This window comes from Corvus moneduloides, chromosome 2, assembly GCF_009650955.1.
Source record: "Corvus moneduloides isolate bCorMon1 chromosome 2, bCorMon1.pri, whole genome shotgun sequence".
In the NCBI taxonomy this organism is placed as follows: Eukaryota; Metazoa; Chordata; class Aves; order Passeriformes; family Corvidae; genus Corvus; species Corvus moneduloides.
Window position 1 is genome coordinate 117,349,477 of NC_045477.1, and position 15,455 is coordinate 117,364,931.

The window sequence follows — 15,455 nt, forward strand, 5'->3', positions numbered from 1 at the left end:
CTTCCAAACAGAAACCAAACCGTATCTTGAGAAACTGTAAGATGGGAAATTCTCCCAGCCATTCCTAGGGAGTTCCTGTCTCACTGAAGTGCAGCTGAAGGGGGAAGCAACAAAAAATGTACTTAAAGGCAGGGTTAGCTTTTGGTTTTATGAATGTCAAGCTGATTGTAGAAACTACTCATCTTCCTCACACCATCCTGGTGGTCTAGCTCTGTGAGAGGCCTGATCCAACTCTTAGTGACATACAGAACACACAGCGGAGCACAAACCCCTAGAGAAATTCTAAACATAATCTGCCTCTTGATAGTAACAAACTTAAAAAAATAAAAAACAGAAAGCAAAAAAAAAAAAGCAAATTTCAGTTTGGTGTTTCCCAGTTACATACAATGAACACATTTTCATGCTTTGAGTACAACCCTGCTTCGTCCTCAGTTGTGTCCTATACATTGAGTTAACAGGATGCCACCTCATTTTGGGAACATTCAAAAATATAAGAGAGTTGTCCTATAGCAACTAAGTCTTCAGATTTAAGCATGATGTTTTATTTCATTTGAAATGCCCTGACTCACCCATTGCTGCAAGGGAATCCTGAACTGTGCTTAGACAAGGATGGAGAATTGTCATGGTTTGTGTTTAGTAAGTGCAAGATGGAGCTTCTTGAGCCAAGGCTTTGACTCTGCCACACCCAATGTCCCAAAGCTGCTTCTGCTGTTTGCACCCTTAAAACTCTCATCTGTGCACCAGTGCAAGATTTAGTATCCACCATCACCTGTGCAAAATACCTGATTTAAAAAGTGGCTGATATAGGAAATGGACACAAAAGAGAGACTACAACCAAAATAGTGTTTTAGATTAGTAATTGAAGATTTTGTCCTTTTAGACATCCACAAAAGTATTAAAAAAGCAGCATTTAAACAGCTGAGGCTGTTAAAGTAAGTAATTCCCAGATACTTTCTCAAAAAGATTTGAATATGAAACACTAAATTAAATCCAGTAAGAGCATGTGACATCCTCTGCTCTAGGAGAAAAACAAAAATACCAGATAATAAAGTGTTTTGGATAATAATGGATTCTGTCCCAGGATTCACAAAAGTTATCCATTCACCTGGTTTGCCGAGCATCAGGATTGGATCTTTTCAAATGTTTACACAAAAACCTGCATAATTTTGCTCAGAGCTGGTTTAGAAATGTGATTTACTTGTTTTTTTACTTCCAAGCCAGAAAACCAGTAGGCTACAAAGGTATCAGCTCAGCAACTAATGTTAAGTCAATACACATAAAACCACCTCTTCTCTACAGCATTTGGCAAATTCTATTAAGTTACAACCGTCAATCTGAAGACAAATACAAGCACAGTCTTTTATCATCTTCTCAACAGACACAATCAAATTCCTGCATAGAAACAAATGCAAGAAATCTCAGTTTCTCTAGACTGTTTTGGAAGAGCAGAGATCCAGAGATCCTTCAGGATAATTTCCTGTCAAACACGTGATTTCTCTGGAAGGTGGCAAGTCATAAGCTGCCACATCCAGTTCCTACCTACAGGGAGGGCAGACATTCACCTACTTACTTGCTGAAACTACAACCACAAATGAAAACATTTCCACTTTTGGAAAACACACCAAAGACACAACCAAAAGTGCTGGAGGTGGGAGGCACAGGCACAATTGAAAAGAAGATCCAAGAATCTACCAACAGAAGCACTGTAAAGGAATGACTTCCTGGACAAGTATAATTTTTCACATTATTTATTTCTCCACGTCAGCAGAAACTGTCAGTATAACATAGATCTATATACTGCAAAAATAGGATAGAGCTCTTCTAGCAGTCGTTTCTTCTACTGGTAGAGCTTCAGCAAACAGTCACTGTTCATGCTGGCATGCAGAGAACTGGTCTCCTACACAGCAAATCTACAGAAAACCCAAAAACCCGCTGCTTTCTGAATTTCATGAAAACAGCTCAGGATACAGTTAAGGTCATGATACAAATTCGTGCTTTTCCATGTAGTAGAATGAATTGCTGACATGTTGCTGCACAGGAATGGACATTACTGCTTACCTGGTGACTGCATGGACTTCTTATGACCATGAATTAAATCCCAAATGAATTCCAGCATTAAGCCTTTCAAAGACAACCCAGGTTTTAAAGTCGTGCTAACCAAGGACACAGAGGGCAATAGACAAAAATGCCTACATGATTCAAGCAAGACAGTACAATAATAATTAAGGTCAATACCCAAAGCATTTAGCCTTGTTTTTAAAACTTTCATTATAAAAAACAAGTATTTTTTTTTTTTATAACAAGGCATTTCCTAGACCAGTTCACTTTTACTCCCCTTACTACCAAAAGTTAGTAAAGTATTTCTGAGATTAAAGAGCAATTTTTTCATCAACATAGTGAAACAGTATCAGGATGACTTTTTTCCTATTTTCAATAATTCTCCTACCCGTGTATTGATTTTCCTTATTGCTAGCAAAAGCATTTGCCTTTTTTTTTGTGGGGGGGGGAAAAAACCCCAAACAAAACATCCCAAAACCTTGGAGTTTAGATCAGCTTCCCCACTTTCTTGACCACCATATGCTGTCAAAACATAAAACATCACACAACACTCATCAGAACTTTAATGTGGGTAGTACAGGGAACATGAAAATTGCAGGTCATTTTACTATGAACCTCTGGACAGTAGAGAAGCCACTGCTAAAGTACAAAAATGAAGCACCACAGGAATTTTTGTTCCAAATATCAAGAAAACAGTTTAGTAATTTAAGCTTTTCTTCTTTTACCTCAGAGTAAATGAAGAAAACAACAGTAGGGAAAACAAATGCAGAAAAATAAAAAGGTTAATGAAACTGCTTTCTCCCTGACTAACTATTGCCAGGCTTTACTAGTTTATGCCGCTTTCCCTTACATGCCAAATAGCCATGTATTTCAGGCAGGTCAACTAAAATTTGGCTAGATGGCAACAATGCAAGTGTTAGATTTATGTTTGTAGGACACAAAATAGCATCCTGTGGGTTCTGTAGGTCAGCCTGCTTTTCTCTTTGCTGTCTTTTCACTATGTGCACCTTGTCACATGAATCAAAGATTGTCTCATCACATTTTGCCTGCTCTACTGCAAAAGGATTTGCCTCATAGTCAGAGGTCTCCTGAGCTATTGGGAGCATAACGTTGACTCCACACCTCAAAATCCTTTGTTAAACAGCAGTGTCAGTAGAGATCACATGTGGCTCCTGAGCTTCTTGGGTAAGGAGATGACCACTGCCCTCACTTGCTTAACAGGTCAAGGCTTGCAGCTGCCCGGAACTTCAAAAAGCAGGAATAAAAACCCAGTTTGAATTGATATACCCAGCTTCAAGCACCATTGTTTTACCAGGGATGAAGCTTGCTGCAGGGGACTACAAAGTATGTCTGGATTACAGAAGACTATGAGATTTCAATCGTATCCAACAGGGACTGATCTACTGCTCCTTCCAATTTGCAACCTGACTTGGAAGTGACAGCAAAGAAATAAACAAACAAACGAATGAATAAAGGCACCTGGAAATTCAATCGTATCAATTTAGGCAGGGTATATGGGACTAAGAGTGGCACTGACAGTACTTGGGAAGTAACTCAGTTGTTGTGACTTCAGGTACACACAAGTTTCAGCTGGACAAGGACTCTGCTTCTACAGCTTCCTGATTTGCCCAGTAGTTTAGCAAGAGAAATGCTTCCTTCCACTGAGAAATGGTTTTGCCTACTTTCCTTTCTGCTGATTTATACTCAGGATACTGCAAAATGAAAACTTTACACCTGGGAGTCAAGATCCTCAAAAACAATCTACATTGAAATCCTGTATTTATGGCACATTCCCAACCAGTCAGGCTCTTGGCACTGATTTGGGCACCTGAGGAAACTCTGCTGAGCAAATCCATGACAGAGAAGCCATGGAGAATAGAGACGAACACAGATGTTTGATCATAGCTCTTTTTCCACTATTAGCAGACCATTGCCCATTCCCAGAACCAAAAATAACTTGGTCTTTATCTGGACTCCAAACTTGTAAGTCCTTTAAACACAAATGCCTGTCTCTTACACCAATACTCTTAAACTGGCTGCTGTTTTATGAAGAAATGCAACATCATCAAACTCAGGTGGTTTTTTTTCTGTTCTTTCGGGATTTGCATCAGAAAGGAGAGCTACACTACAAGTCTGCTTTTAAGAGGAGCATGGACACACTACTATGAGTCTTCATTTGCATTATTTTAAGACTTTGTCTTGACCAGGTCTCCAATCCTGGCAAGGTCTCTGCACCATCAGGATCAAAAAACATGTGAGGATCCACCTGAAAAACATCACTGACACGTGTTAGTTTAACACTTAGAGAGGCAGAAATATGCTTCAGTGTCATAAGCACACGATTGGAGAGTAGCAATTAAAGGAGAACCAGCAAGCGGCAGCAGCCCCTGCATAGGCGGCTCTTTTACCTTGTTGACCTGATTCCCAAAGGCAGCTAATGGCTTTACTTTTGCTTTAGAGCACCTGGCAATCATCAAACAAGAAATTCAAATGGGAAAAGCCAACCCAGACATGAAGCTTCAGCCAGGCACCAGAAAAGTGATGCAGTGCTGTTACAGAAGGCTGTTCTAATCCATTTCCCAGCAAAATGGGGATGAGCTGTGCCCTCACACACCTGAAGCAGGACTCACCTCCCCGTACACACCACAGCAGAGCCAAGATCGAATGATTTGCAAACATCTTCCATAAAAAACCCTAAAGCCTCCTGGCTGTGTAGTACTCTAAAGCGAAACGTGGTCCCGGGCTCCAGGTTGAGTTGGGAAGAGTGGAGGAATCAAGGAACCCAAGGATGGGGTGGAGGCACAGGAACAGGCGCGGATGTCCCATCCCTGGAAGTGTTCAGTACCAGGTTGGATGGGACTCTGAGCAACCTGGTCTAGGGGAAAGTGTCCCTGTCCACGGCAGGGGATTGGAATGAGACGATCTTTTAGGTCCCTAAAGGCATTGTATGATGCTCAGGTAACGCTTCATCTGCAAGTCGGGCTGGAGCAGCGCTAAGCCATATGAAGCGGGGGAAACAAGCAGCAAACCCCCTTTCCTTTCCGCGCCTGAAGAAATTCAGAGCTTTACTCACACACGAGGCGTCTCCAGAAGCGCAAATTCCCAGGTGTTGCCATTTCCATCCTTCGCGATTTTCCCACCGCTCCAGCCGGGGCCGGGCCGGGCCTTCCCCACCCTCACGCCCTGAGGCCCCCGAGGCATCGCGAGACTTCCCGTGCGTCTCACGCGAAGCGCGCGCGGCGGCCCGCGCCACGTGACAGCCGCGGGGGCGCGCGCGCCGGCGGGGGCCGCTCCACCTGTCACGGGCTCCCGGGGGAGGCGGGGGCGCGTGGGCGAAACCAACGGCGGGGGTAGCCCCCGCCCTTCCGCATGAGCGTTACCCGCCGTCCAGGCATCCCCCCTCGCAGCCCCATTCTGCCCTGTCCCCGCTCGGGGAAGCCTTTATTTTCCGCTTGCGCCAAGAGCGCCACGCCCGAGGCAGGGCGAGGGGGTGGGGGGGGGTATGAGGGTGCCTACTGCCTCCCGCCGGTGGGACATGGCACCTTCCTCAGCGGCGTCCACTCCTCCAGCCCGGAGCCCCCGTTACGCAACTCCACCCGTGAGCGCAGCCCTCCTTCGTTCCTCCTCCTCCCACCCCAGCGCCCGCCACTCCCGACATCTCCCCCCCCCCCCCCCCCCCCCCCCCGTCCCGTTTTAAAGGCGCATTCCAGCCTGCTGGTGCTCGCTAATCGAAAAGCTTGTGTGACTGACGGCCCCCTTGACCTATCACAAACGGTGGCTCTCCGAAACCCCACCCCCTTGCTCACCTACCGACCAATGGCGTGAGGCCGGCGGGGGAGGCGGGCAGCGAGGGCCAACCAAACCGGAGCGCAGCGGCGGCGGAGCGCAATGACTGACGTAAGTCAACAAAGGTCACGTGGGGCGCGGCGGCGGCGCTGATTGGCTGCACGGACGCGGGCGGGCGGGGCGGGACGGGGGGGTCGCGGTGGCGGCGCGCGGGGTCCGCGGTGTGACACAATTACAACAACTTTGGGCAGCGGCTCCGGGGAAGTTTGTACGGGCGGCAAAACACACCCCGAGCCGCGGGGCGGGCGAGGAGGGTTCCCCCGGCTCCCCGACACCCCGGCTCCCCGCGCCGCTGGCGGCGAGCGGCGATGTAAACACCGCTCCGCCGCCATCCGCAGCCGCCACCTCCTCCTCCTCCTCCCCCGAGTCTCCAGCGCTGGGGCTCCCTCCCCCCTCCTTCCCTCCCTCCCTCCCTCCTCCGAGCAGCGGGGCTTCCCCCCGCCTCCCTCCCTCCCTCTCCCCTCCCCTCCCCTCCCCTCCCTCCCTCCCCCTCCCTGCCGGCTGTTGTTGTTGTAATAAAAGTTGTGGTGTGTGTGTGTGTCGGGCACCCCGCCCCGCCCGGCGCTGGGGGGTGTTGGGGGCGCGCAGGGAGGGGGGGGTGCGATCCGCGAGTTAATTACGCTGCGTTTCCATGAAATCGTGCGGAGTGTCGCTCGCCGCCGCCGCCTCTGCTGCTCCTTTCGGTGATGAGGAAAAGAAAATGGCGGCGGGGAAAGCGAGCGGCCAGAGCGAGGAGGACTTCGCCAGCTTGACAGCCCAGGAGAGAGAAGCCCTATCCGGCCTCGACAGGTACCCGCTCCCCACTGCGCCCCGGCCGCCTCCGTGTCCCGGCTCGGCCCGCGCTCCCTCCGTGTCCCCCCGCTCCCCTGCCCGCGGCTCCCCGTGCGCCGCCGCTCCCGGGCCGCGCTCTGCCCTCGCCCGCCCGCCGCGCTGACTCTCGCTAACGCCGGTGCCTCTCTCTCCCCTCCCTCCCGCCCGCTCCCCTCCTTGCAGCCGGCTCTTCGGATTTCTGAGGCTTCATGAAGATGGCGCCAGAACGAAGGCCTTGCTGTTAAAGGTAAGCGCGAGGGTGGATGTGGAGCGGGGATGGGGGGGAGGGGGGAGAGAAACGGGGGATGGGGAGCGAGGCGGCCCCGCCGCCCCTTCCCTCGGGACCCCCGGGCCCGCACGGTGAGTGTGTGCAAGGGGTGTGCGAGGGGCACCGCCACCTCCGCGGGGTCTTTGCGCGTTGCTGCCTCCTTTGCCCCTTTCCTTTTAACGCCCCCCACCATTCTCCCCGAGCGGGACGAGGGGAGCGTGGCCATGCGAGTGCCTGTCCAGCCCCAGGACGGGAAAGTGGCGGAGCCCGGGGCCGGGAGCGGACGGGCCGGGGGAGGGGGACCGGGGGCGGGGGGGGGGGGGTGGAAGGCGGAGGACGAGGAGGAGGAGGCGGCGGCAGCGGGGGAGAGCGAGGGAGGGAGGGCGCGCTCGGCGCTGCTGACGTTGCCGCTCCCCGGACCCTCCCTCGTGGTTTTCGCCCCCAGCCGCCGGGAGCGGAGCCGGGGCCGGAGCCCGCAGGGAGCGCGGGGTCCGGGCCGGGGCGGGCGCGGCGCTGAGCGGCTGTAGGAGCCCGTCAGAGTGACTTGTTTACTCTGCGGGCCCCGCTGCCTCCGTCTAGCGTGCTCGGTCCTCGCCGAGCCCCGCGTCCCGCCCGCCGTCCCGGCTTGACAGGCAGCGGGGCGTCCCGCGGGCTGCGGCTGCCCTGCCCGGTGTCTGGAGAGAGGTGTTTGTCTCTGTGGAAAGTTGTTGGCCCTGTCATTTAGTTAAGTAATGGCTGCTCCTGTCGGCCCAAGATGGCCGGACAGGGAGGAGAAAGAGAAGGGGGGGGAGGTAAACACGAAACAAACACCGGGAGCGAGTATGGGGAGCGTGGAGCCCCCGGTGAAGGCTGAGGGAAACTCTCCTGCGCATCCCAAGTTCTTTCTGGGCGCTTTCCTGCTGCTTTGCAGAGGCGGTGCCCACCTTATCAACCTGTAGCACGTTCTGCTGCCCATCCGTGAGCTGCTGACAAAGGCTGTGCGGGCCGAGTGTCTGCCAGCTGTGCTTAAACACCAAACGCCAGGGAAACATTCGGGTAACAGAATAAGTGGAACTGTTTTTAAAATGCTACACGGCTGAAGCAAAGGGGACAGTGCTCCTCTGGTTCCTGCTTCCTGGCTTGTTCCTGTCAGTAGCCTGTCGTTTGACACTGCTCATCCCATTGTTGTGCCCGGGTTGTATCGTGGAGAATTTTTTTTTCTGCTGCTGGTTTTGGTTGATCTGAAGATTTGACTCCGAAGCATGTCGAGTTGGATAGCCTAGGCCTTTGCTTGTGTTTGGGTGTTTATTTCTGGCAGGATTGGAAAAGCTCAATGTCAGGACGTGGGGGGAGGGGGGAGGGATGGAAGGAAAAGCAAGTACACTTTCCTTTGTGCTTATATTAAAAAAAAAAAAGTCCCGTGGTTTTCTTTCTATTTTCAGAGTTATTTATAAGAGCACTTCTTCCCATTAATCAAAAAGGTAGGGGAGTGACATGTCAAACAGTTAAATAATGTACATTAACTGTTGGTGAACCAGAACTCATGTCTGCTCTGTGAATACTGCTGAGGCTATCGGAAATATTAGACTGAATCCTGTATGGGATAGAGCTTAAGGATGCCAGATAGAAAATAAAAGCTTTGTATCTCATTAGATTGTGTGTCGCATAAAATCCCTGGGTTAAGTTTTATTTTGCGTACTGTAAAATTAAGTGATGCAAGAAGCAATTCAGCCTATTAGTTGAGTTTTGTGCCTTTCTTATGTATAATGCTTTTTTTTTTAATGCCAGTCAATTGTAATTTTAGTATATACAATCTGAAGTTGTGGGGCGTTTTGATAGTTTTAAAACACGTTTTCAGAAATACCATTGTATGTTCTTTTACTGTGTTAAGCTGCAAATCCATGCAGTGAATACTAAAAAAAACCCCTAGCAAACCAAATATTTTGCTATTTCACTTCAGTTTTTGGATGATGTTTTGTACAGTTATGAATTGCACAGTAACTCACAAAGCATGTTCTTTGTAAAACTTGTTTTTGAGAAAGGTAGATTATTTAAGGAAGTGGAGGGATTAAAACGTTACTGCTCGGTGCAGAGATGTTAAGAGGAATTTCTTGGCTTGAACCAGTTTCGGTTTTGTTTGTGCTTTTTACTTTGAGGGAACGTGCTTGTGTTTCTGTTACCGTTAAGTTGCTATTTTTAAGGTATTTTCTGCTTCATTCCTTTTCTGTGTGTTTGAAGCTTCATGCAATTTATGATCTATTGAAAGCTTTAGAACAATTAATCTAGCAGACCACTTTAATTCAATGTAGCAGTTATTTTTATTGTAGAAACTGCGTCCGAATATACGTGCAGTTAATTAATCGGTTTTGCAGTGATAGCAACAAAATGTTTCCTTTTGTGCATGGAGCAACAACAGCTAACAAAGACCCTAGACTCCATAATTATGAAATCCTGACTGACTGATTTAAGAATCTACAAGGCAGCGCGTTACTGTGTGAGATTTATGTGCAAACGTAGCAGGTAAGGAAAACCATTGAGTCATGTTTCGAGAGGAATCCATCACAAAGGCAGAAATTTATCAGTGCTCCCCTCGATGCAAGAGGAGCACACCCGCTATTGAACCTTTTCCAGAGGCTTCCAGGCTGTAGCAGTGAGTGCTCCGTGGGGCCTGGCAGCACTCCCTGGTTACCTGTGGTTGAGGTGGCAGGAGCAGGGTACCTGTCTGGGGAGACTGATGGGATGCCCTGGGTTGTAAGTGTTTGGGGAACAGCTCTGTTCCCTGCCTGGGTACTTGTGCAGCAGGAGTCTGTGGGCTTAAATTTGGTGCCTGGGTGCAAGAAGACACTACTTATTTTTGGTGGGGTTCACTGAGGTGTGCATCGGCTTGGAGGGGATTGCAGGAGGCCTTTGCAGTAGGAAGTTTGGTTTAATGAAGCCACACCCTGACAGGATTTAAGAAAACTGCGATCTTTTTGAGGGATGGAGGAAGCTTTGTGTCTAGAGCTTTAATTTCATTGTGGGTTCTATTCATGCTCCAGGTCTGCAGTCCCCCCTTTTTGGCAGTTTTGCTTTGTAGGATGTATGGGCTGTAGTATTGTGAACTAAGCTGAGCCCTGCTGCTGGGTGTAGCAAATCCAAAGGGAAGATAAGACATGAGTTCTATACAATGTTATGAATTATTGAAGGTATATATTAAGGATCAGGAATATTGTAATGTTGCCCCATGTACTGGATACGTGATAAGCCAAAGAAACTTTCCTGTAATGGTGTACATGCTGTGAGTATGTGTGACAAAGGAATGGAATTTTCTGTTGCCAAAAATTTTGTTTATTTTGCAGAAAAAAGGAGCTTGAAAATCACAGTTTGCAGTTAGTGTGGTTTTGGGGAAGAGGGGAGGGAAATTGAGAGATCACCTTTCAAACTGGTTGAAATGCTGGAAACCCAACGTAGTCAGTCTTGTGTAGGAGAAAGTGCCCACTGTTACGCTTCCGTAGTTGACAAGAACATTAACGTGAAGAGTAAAAAAAGCCCAAAACAAAAACCCTGCTGCTGTCTTGATGTCTCTTTCTCCCAGGAAGGCATTCTGGCAGGAGGTGAAGCTTAAAGATTACTTGGGGGGGGGGGAGGGCGAGGATATCCATTGTATTGGAAGCGAATTGCAAAGCATTTCCTTTCTCTTTCTTCCTTCATTTTCTTTCTTCCTTTTTTTTTTTTTTTGTTTTTGATTATGTTTCCAGTGTTTAGCCAAAGTTGACTTGATTGCAGTGACAAACCATCGTTTCATAAGCTGTAATTGGCATCTATACAGATGTGGGTTGATGTAGCTGGTCCGATGTATTATTGGGTATAAGATGCTTGTTAATTCCTATTCATTGAGTTTAATCAGTTTGTCATATCCTGTGGACAAAATCTGAAGCATATTTCCATTTAAAAGTATTGATGTTGAAGTCGATTTAGAGAGATGAAGTAGTTCCACACAATAAGCCATGTTTTAGTCTGTGTTACCTCTCTTGGTTTTGCGGCCCTTTTGTTTTCCAGCTGATTTTTAAAATGGTATTTCCTTTGTGTAAAGGCCACATGTGTTGACAAAATTAACAATGTGCTTATCTGTGCTTTTATGAAGCTTACAAATTTAGTGCACAGTGACAATATTCTTTCATTTTTCTTACAATTGTAGGTATTGCTTGTTTAAAAGTAGTTTTGGACAGTGTGAATTTGTATATGTTGACTTTGTCCTTTTGGTGTTGACGTTAATGTTAATTTCCTACTAATCCATAATTAAATATTCTCAGTTTCATTTATAACAAATGGCTTGAAAAATAATTATGCAGGAAAACATTTTAGCAGGTTAGTCTCAGTGTAGTAAAGTGGTTTTGTTTCTTTTTTAATAACTTTGGAAACATTTTGGCTTGATTTATTTTCATCAAAACAAAGAAATATTGCTTGAAAAAGAATTAAGAGTGTTTGCCTTACATAATGGCAGTACTGGGAATTGAGAAACTGGGAATTGGTACCAGGAGACATTTGTAAGGCATTCCAGGAAGTGGGCAGCCTCTCTTAATTTCTGTAAATTTATGTTTGAGTTGTTCCTTTATGTTTGGTTTGTTGGTTTTTTTTTAATATATTGTACATTCCCTATTGTTTATTGTCTACTGTACTGTCTGTCCTGTGGAGCAAGTTGAACTTGGATAAAAATTTTGTAAATTGTGTCATGGGTGGAACCGGTTTCCTAGCCTTTTTTGAAGGTGTCACTTTTTAAAGTGTGTTTATTGGAGAATTTTAACTGAGCCATACATAGATTTTTGAAAGATCAATGGTTTTTTTGTATGCAGTTTGGCCTTTGTGTTAATAGGGTGCAGCTTTTTAGGATCCAGTTAAGGTGTAATGGGTGACACGTTCTGTAGTTCATGGTTGTACCATGTTTGTACTTGGTAATTACAGCCATAGTGTATGTAATGGTTGTGTATCCTGGTACTTTAAACTTGGTTATAGATTTGCAGTATTTGTACTTCATCTGGTGTTAAAACCAGCTTTGTTTCAAATGGACATTACACAGTACTGTAAGTATGAAATGCTTAGCATGTTTTGATACTTTCACAACTAGTGTTCGAGGCTTTTTTTTTTCTTAAAATAGTGGGATTTTATTGCTCTAAACATATATCCCTGAATGTTTTGACTGTTCTTTAAGTGTAAAGTACAGTGTTGGTACTACTTTTTGAAGGCAAGAAAATTGATGAAGTCAGAAACATTGCACTTGTCATTTTAATGTGTTAATGAAGAGAGAAGGATGGATCTCATGTCCACAGACAACGTGCTTTTGTAGAGATGTAGTTAGGATTGCAGGGCACTTGGTGTGTTGGCATTTGCATTTCAGCAAGCTTTATATTCACTATCAAGAGACTATTAATAGGGAATATAATGTAAGAATTTTTTTTTTGTTGATTGCATGTTACATATTATAGCTTTTAAGTATTGCTCTACCAGTCTGAAGGCTGAAGTGGTCCATTTTTCTAAGTGGTACATGTTCATCAAGTTAAGGTAATTCATGCCCTACAGACTTTAATAATCAAACAGCCAAGGTGGGCAGTGGTTCAGGATGGAGTAGAGAGGGAAATAGTGCTGTATTTTAGCAGCCGAGGAAGAGAAGTTCTGATAAATTATTTAAATTTCGAAAGTGTGAAGAAAAACTGTGGCAAGTGTGGGACACAACTGTTTTCATTCCATTCCAGTAATTTAACCATTGATCCTTTTGTGCGTCGCGATAACCATGGCCTCTAGCTTTCAAATTTCTCTCTGGGTGAATCCAAATACAGTGTGTGAAGAAGGAATAGACAGAGTAAAGCTTTGTCCGTGCATGGTATTATTCAGGTGTGCTTTCAGCATGGATCTGTGCCTCTTGCCAGCCTGCATAGCTGTTTGTTCACCGTAGTGGGTTGAGTGGACTTGGTAATTATAGAGGTAAAACTATCTGCAAATGTTGATACCATCTGAAGTAAGTGTTGAAAGCATCTTCTAAAAGCTATGCCATATGTCTGTTACACCGTTTTAGAAAAGAGTAGATGTTTCATGCTTGGATAACTTGGTGCGTGTAGAAACATTTGTTTTCATTATATTAGTGAGACGATACGAAATTGAAGAGTGTCATGGAAAATGTTTATGGCTATAAAGTGACTTTTTCCTGATTAACACTTGTCACAAGACTTTCCAGTACCATAATTATATGCGATGGCCCACTGTTTTTCTTTATCCCACTGACAATTAGGCAAACTTAGGTTCTGTCAAGAAATTAAGTTCTGGTTTCCAGCCTTACAGATTCATCAGTTAAACTTAAGGTCATTCTCAGATTACAGAACAAAAGTAGTTCTTCTTGGTCCTCACCTAGTAAAATTTTTGGATAATGGGAGTGATTTTGCTCTATCCTCAACAGTCTGAAAGGGAAGGAAATGTGTATATTTGTACTTGGAGAATACTTAAATACCTGTGTAAAAACTAGTTACTGCTTAAAGGGCCTGGATGAGCTTCAGCAGAAATGAATTAAGGGATGGGCTGTGAGTGTGAGGTGAGTGCAGCACTGAGATGGGTGGCAGGTTTTAGTATTGGATCAGGTAATTCTAGGAGGCGAACCATTGTCCTGCTGATCCTGAATGCAGATAGGTACACGGATGCAGCTTCAGTCCTTTAGTGTCACACCTGCCTTGTATTTTACATTAAAAACTCACGTAAGTTACTTTTTTGTTTTAACTCCTTTTGGTGAAGTCCTGCAGCTGTGGTACTTGAAGCCTAAGGTTTGAGTAATTTGTTTTCACAATTAAACATTGAAGTGATGCTTATTAAACTTGATGTGTCATATAGAGACCAGTTGACTTTTTGTAGAAAATGTTAGCAATGTTAATCTTGCAGAATGCTTATTTGTAGTTAAAACCAGACAATTGAAATAAGTGAGTCTTGTATGGAGCTCTGCGAAGGCTGCCAGGATTTGTATAGGTGCATATAAGAGGGTAACCTTAGTACCTTGCAGAACGTTTTTGGTGTGAAGAAAGAAAGGAATTGTGTTTAATATAGTTTAATCTGAGTTTGTTGGATGAAGGAAGTTCAGTAAAGCAAGAGAAAATACTTAAATATTTATTACATGTTTCCGCTTTATGGATAAGCAGACTAAAGAAATAGCCATAGTAGAGTAATTCCTCTGTGGACGGGCTCTTTACAAGACTGGCCTGGTTAAATGTGGGTCTGTTCAAAGCTTGTTTTCAAGATGAGTTCTGCTGATACCCTCACAAGTAGATTGGGCCATTTGATAGTTTGCTTGTGGCCATTACAAAGTTTGTTGAACTGTACATTTCTAAAAATGAGCCTCTGTTTGTCAAAGTTTCTCTGTGGTTCAGGTATTATTCTTGATACTGAATACTATTCTTTCTATTTAAAGAATCATAGGAAGGTATTCCTTATGTACATAAAATACCATGTTAATGAACAAAACCCCCATTAAGCATATTTGGGAGTTGAAGAATGTTATTTATCAGGTACTTTTATTTTGGAGTGTGAGAGGATGCATGGGTCACCATCAGAGCTGTATTGACGAATTACCTTCCTTTATGGTTCTTGGATTTGCTATGTGTAGCGTTCATGGCAGAAGCTTATTTAATTAAGATGTAGAATTAAGAGCTCATTTACAGTTTCGTAAAGAGAGTGACTAAAAGTGTGTGATGAATTACAAATAGAACACTGTATGTCTGCATATGAATTTCTTTTGTGGTAAGTTGTTAAATTAATTGTTGTTTGTTAAAATGGCTTTAAGTAATTTCCTTTCCTCACAGTGGCATTTGAGGATTATGATTCACTTCTCAATATTGATTGGTTATTAGTCTAAAGCAGACTGAATTGTGAATGTGCTTTTCATTAAATTTCTGCTTCCGTTTTGAGAATTTAAAATTCTGAACAATTTCAGAATATTGTTTGTAGCATTAGACAAGAGATTCATTGCAACAGCTTTTAGAACAGAGCCAAGAGATGTATTTTTTTTGTCGGAATTCTTCTGTTGTTTCCACTCTAGTCCATTTTAACTTTCTGTTTAAGCAGTGTTTTCATTATCTTACAATTTGAAAACTTACCTGCACAGGAGTACAGAGTAGAATGATGAATTGAAGTTAAGACTTTATTTTTAGGTATTTTTCTTCTAGGTAACAGAATTTTAAGTATTCTCTGTTGCTTCTCATATCTTTCAGTGAAACCATCTTTTGGTCTGTGGGATGGACCAGGCTGGAGAACTGTTTCAGATCAAAAATAACCTCGTAAAAATAGAAAACTCACTAGTTTTAAATAACCACTATTGAAGGTTAGTACTAAGAGGTTTTAGAAACTCGAAGAGCTAGTTTCTGGTTGCTCAGAGCTGAGTTGGGAGGGATTCCATGGGAGGCTTCCATGGAGGATAAAGGAGCTAGTGAGTGCTGGGAGTTCTTGCAGAACTCTCTTCTGGAAGCATGAAACCAGTCCATCC

At 44.9% G+C, this 15,455-nt stretch overlaps 2 protein-coding genes across 16 annotated transcripts in view; one reads left to right on the plus strand and one right to left on the minus strand.

Annotated features, from left to right (window-relative positions):
• The window catches only part of FUNDC1 (FUN14 domain containing 1), a 46,070-nt gene extending 40,804 nt beyond the window's left edge, over nt 1-5,266 (minus strand). Inside the window, exon 1 of the mRNA XM_032100984.1 lies at nt 5,132-5,266. Within this exon, the coding sequence (XP_031956875.1) occupies nt 5,132-5,180 (49 nt within the window). The 5' untranslated portion in view covers nt 5,181-5,266. The remainder of the gene's footprint in view (nt 1-5,131) is intronic.
• A 1,122-nt stretch (nt 5,267-6,388) lies between these two features.
• Nucleotides 6,389-15,455, plus strand: part of KDM6A (lysine demethylase 6A) — a 151,929-nt gene continuing 142,862 nt past the window's right edge. For 7 of the 15 annotated variants that reach the window (XR_004238548.1, XR_004238551.1, XR_004238550.1 and 4 more), the window contains exons 1-2: nt 6,389-6,693; nt 6,898-6,961. Coding sequence is in view for 7 of the 15 variants with exons in the window: in XM_032100976.1 (XP_031956867.1) it covers nt 6,536-6,693; nt 6,898-6,961 (222 nt within the window). In the remaining 8 variants the exon portion in view is untranslated. The remainder of the gene's footprint in view (nt 6,694-6,897; nt 6,962-15,455) is intronic. The other 8 variants (XR_004238553.1, XM_032100975.1, XM_032100977.1 and 5 more) reach the window with 3 other exon arrangements.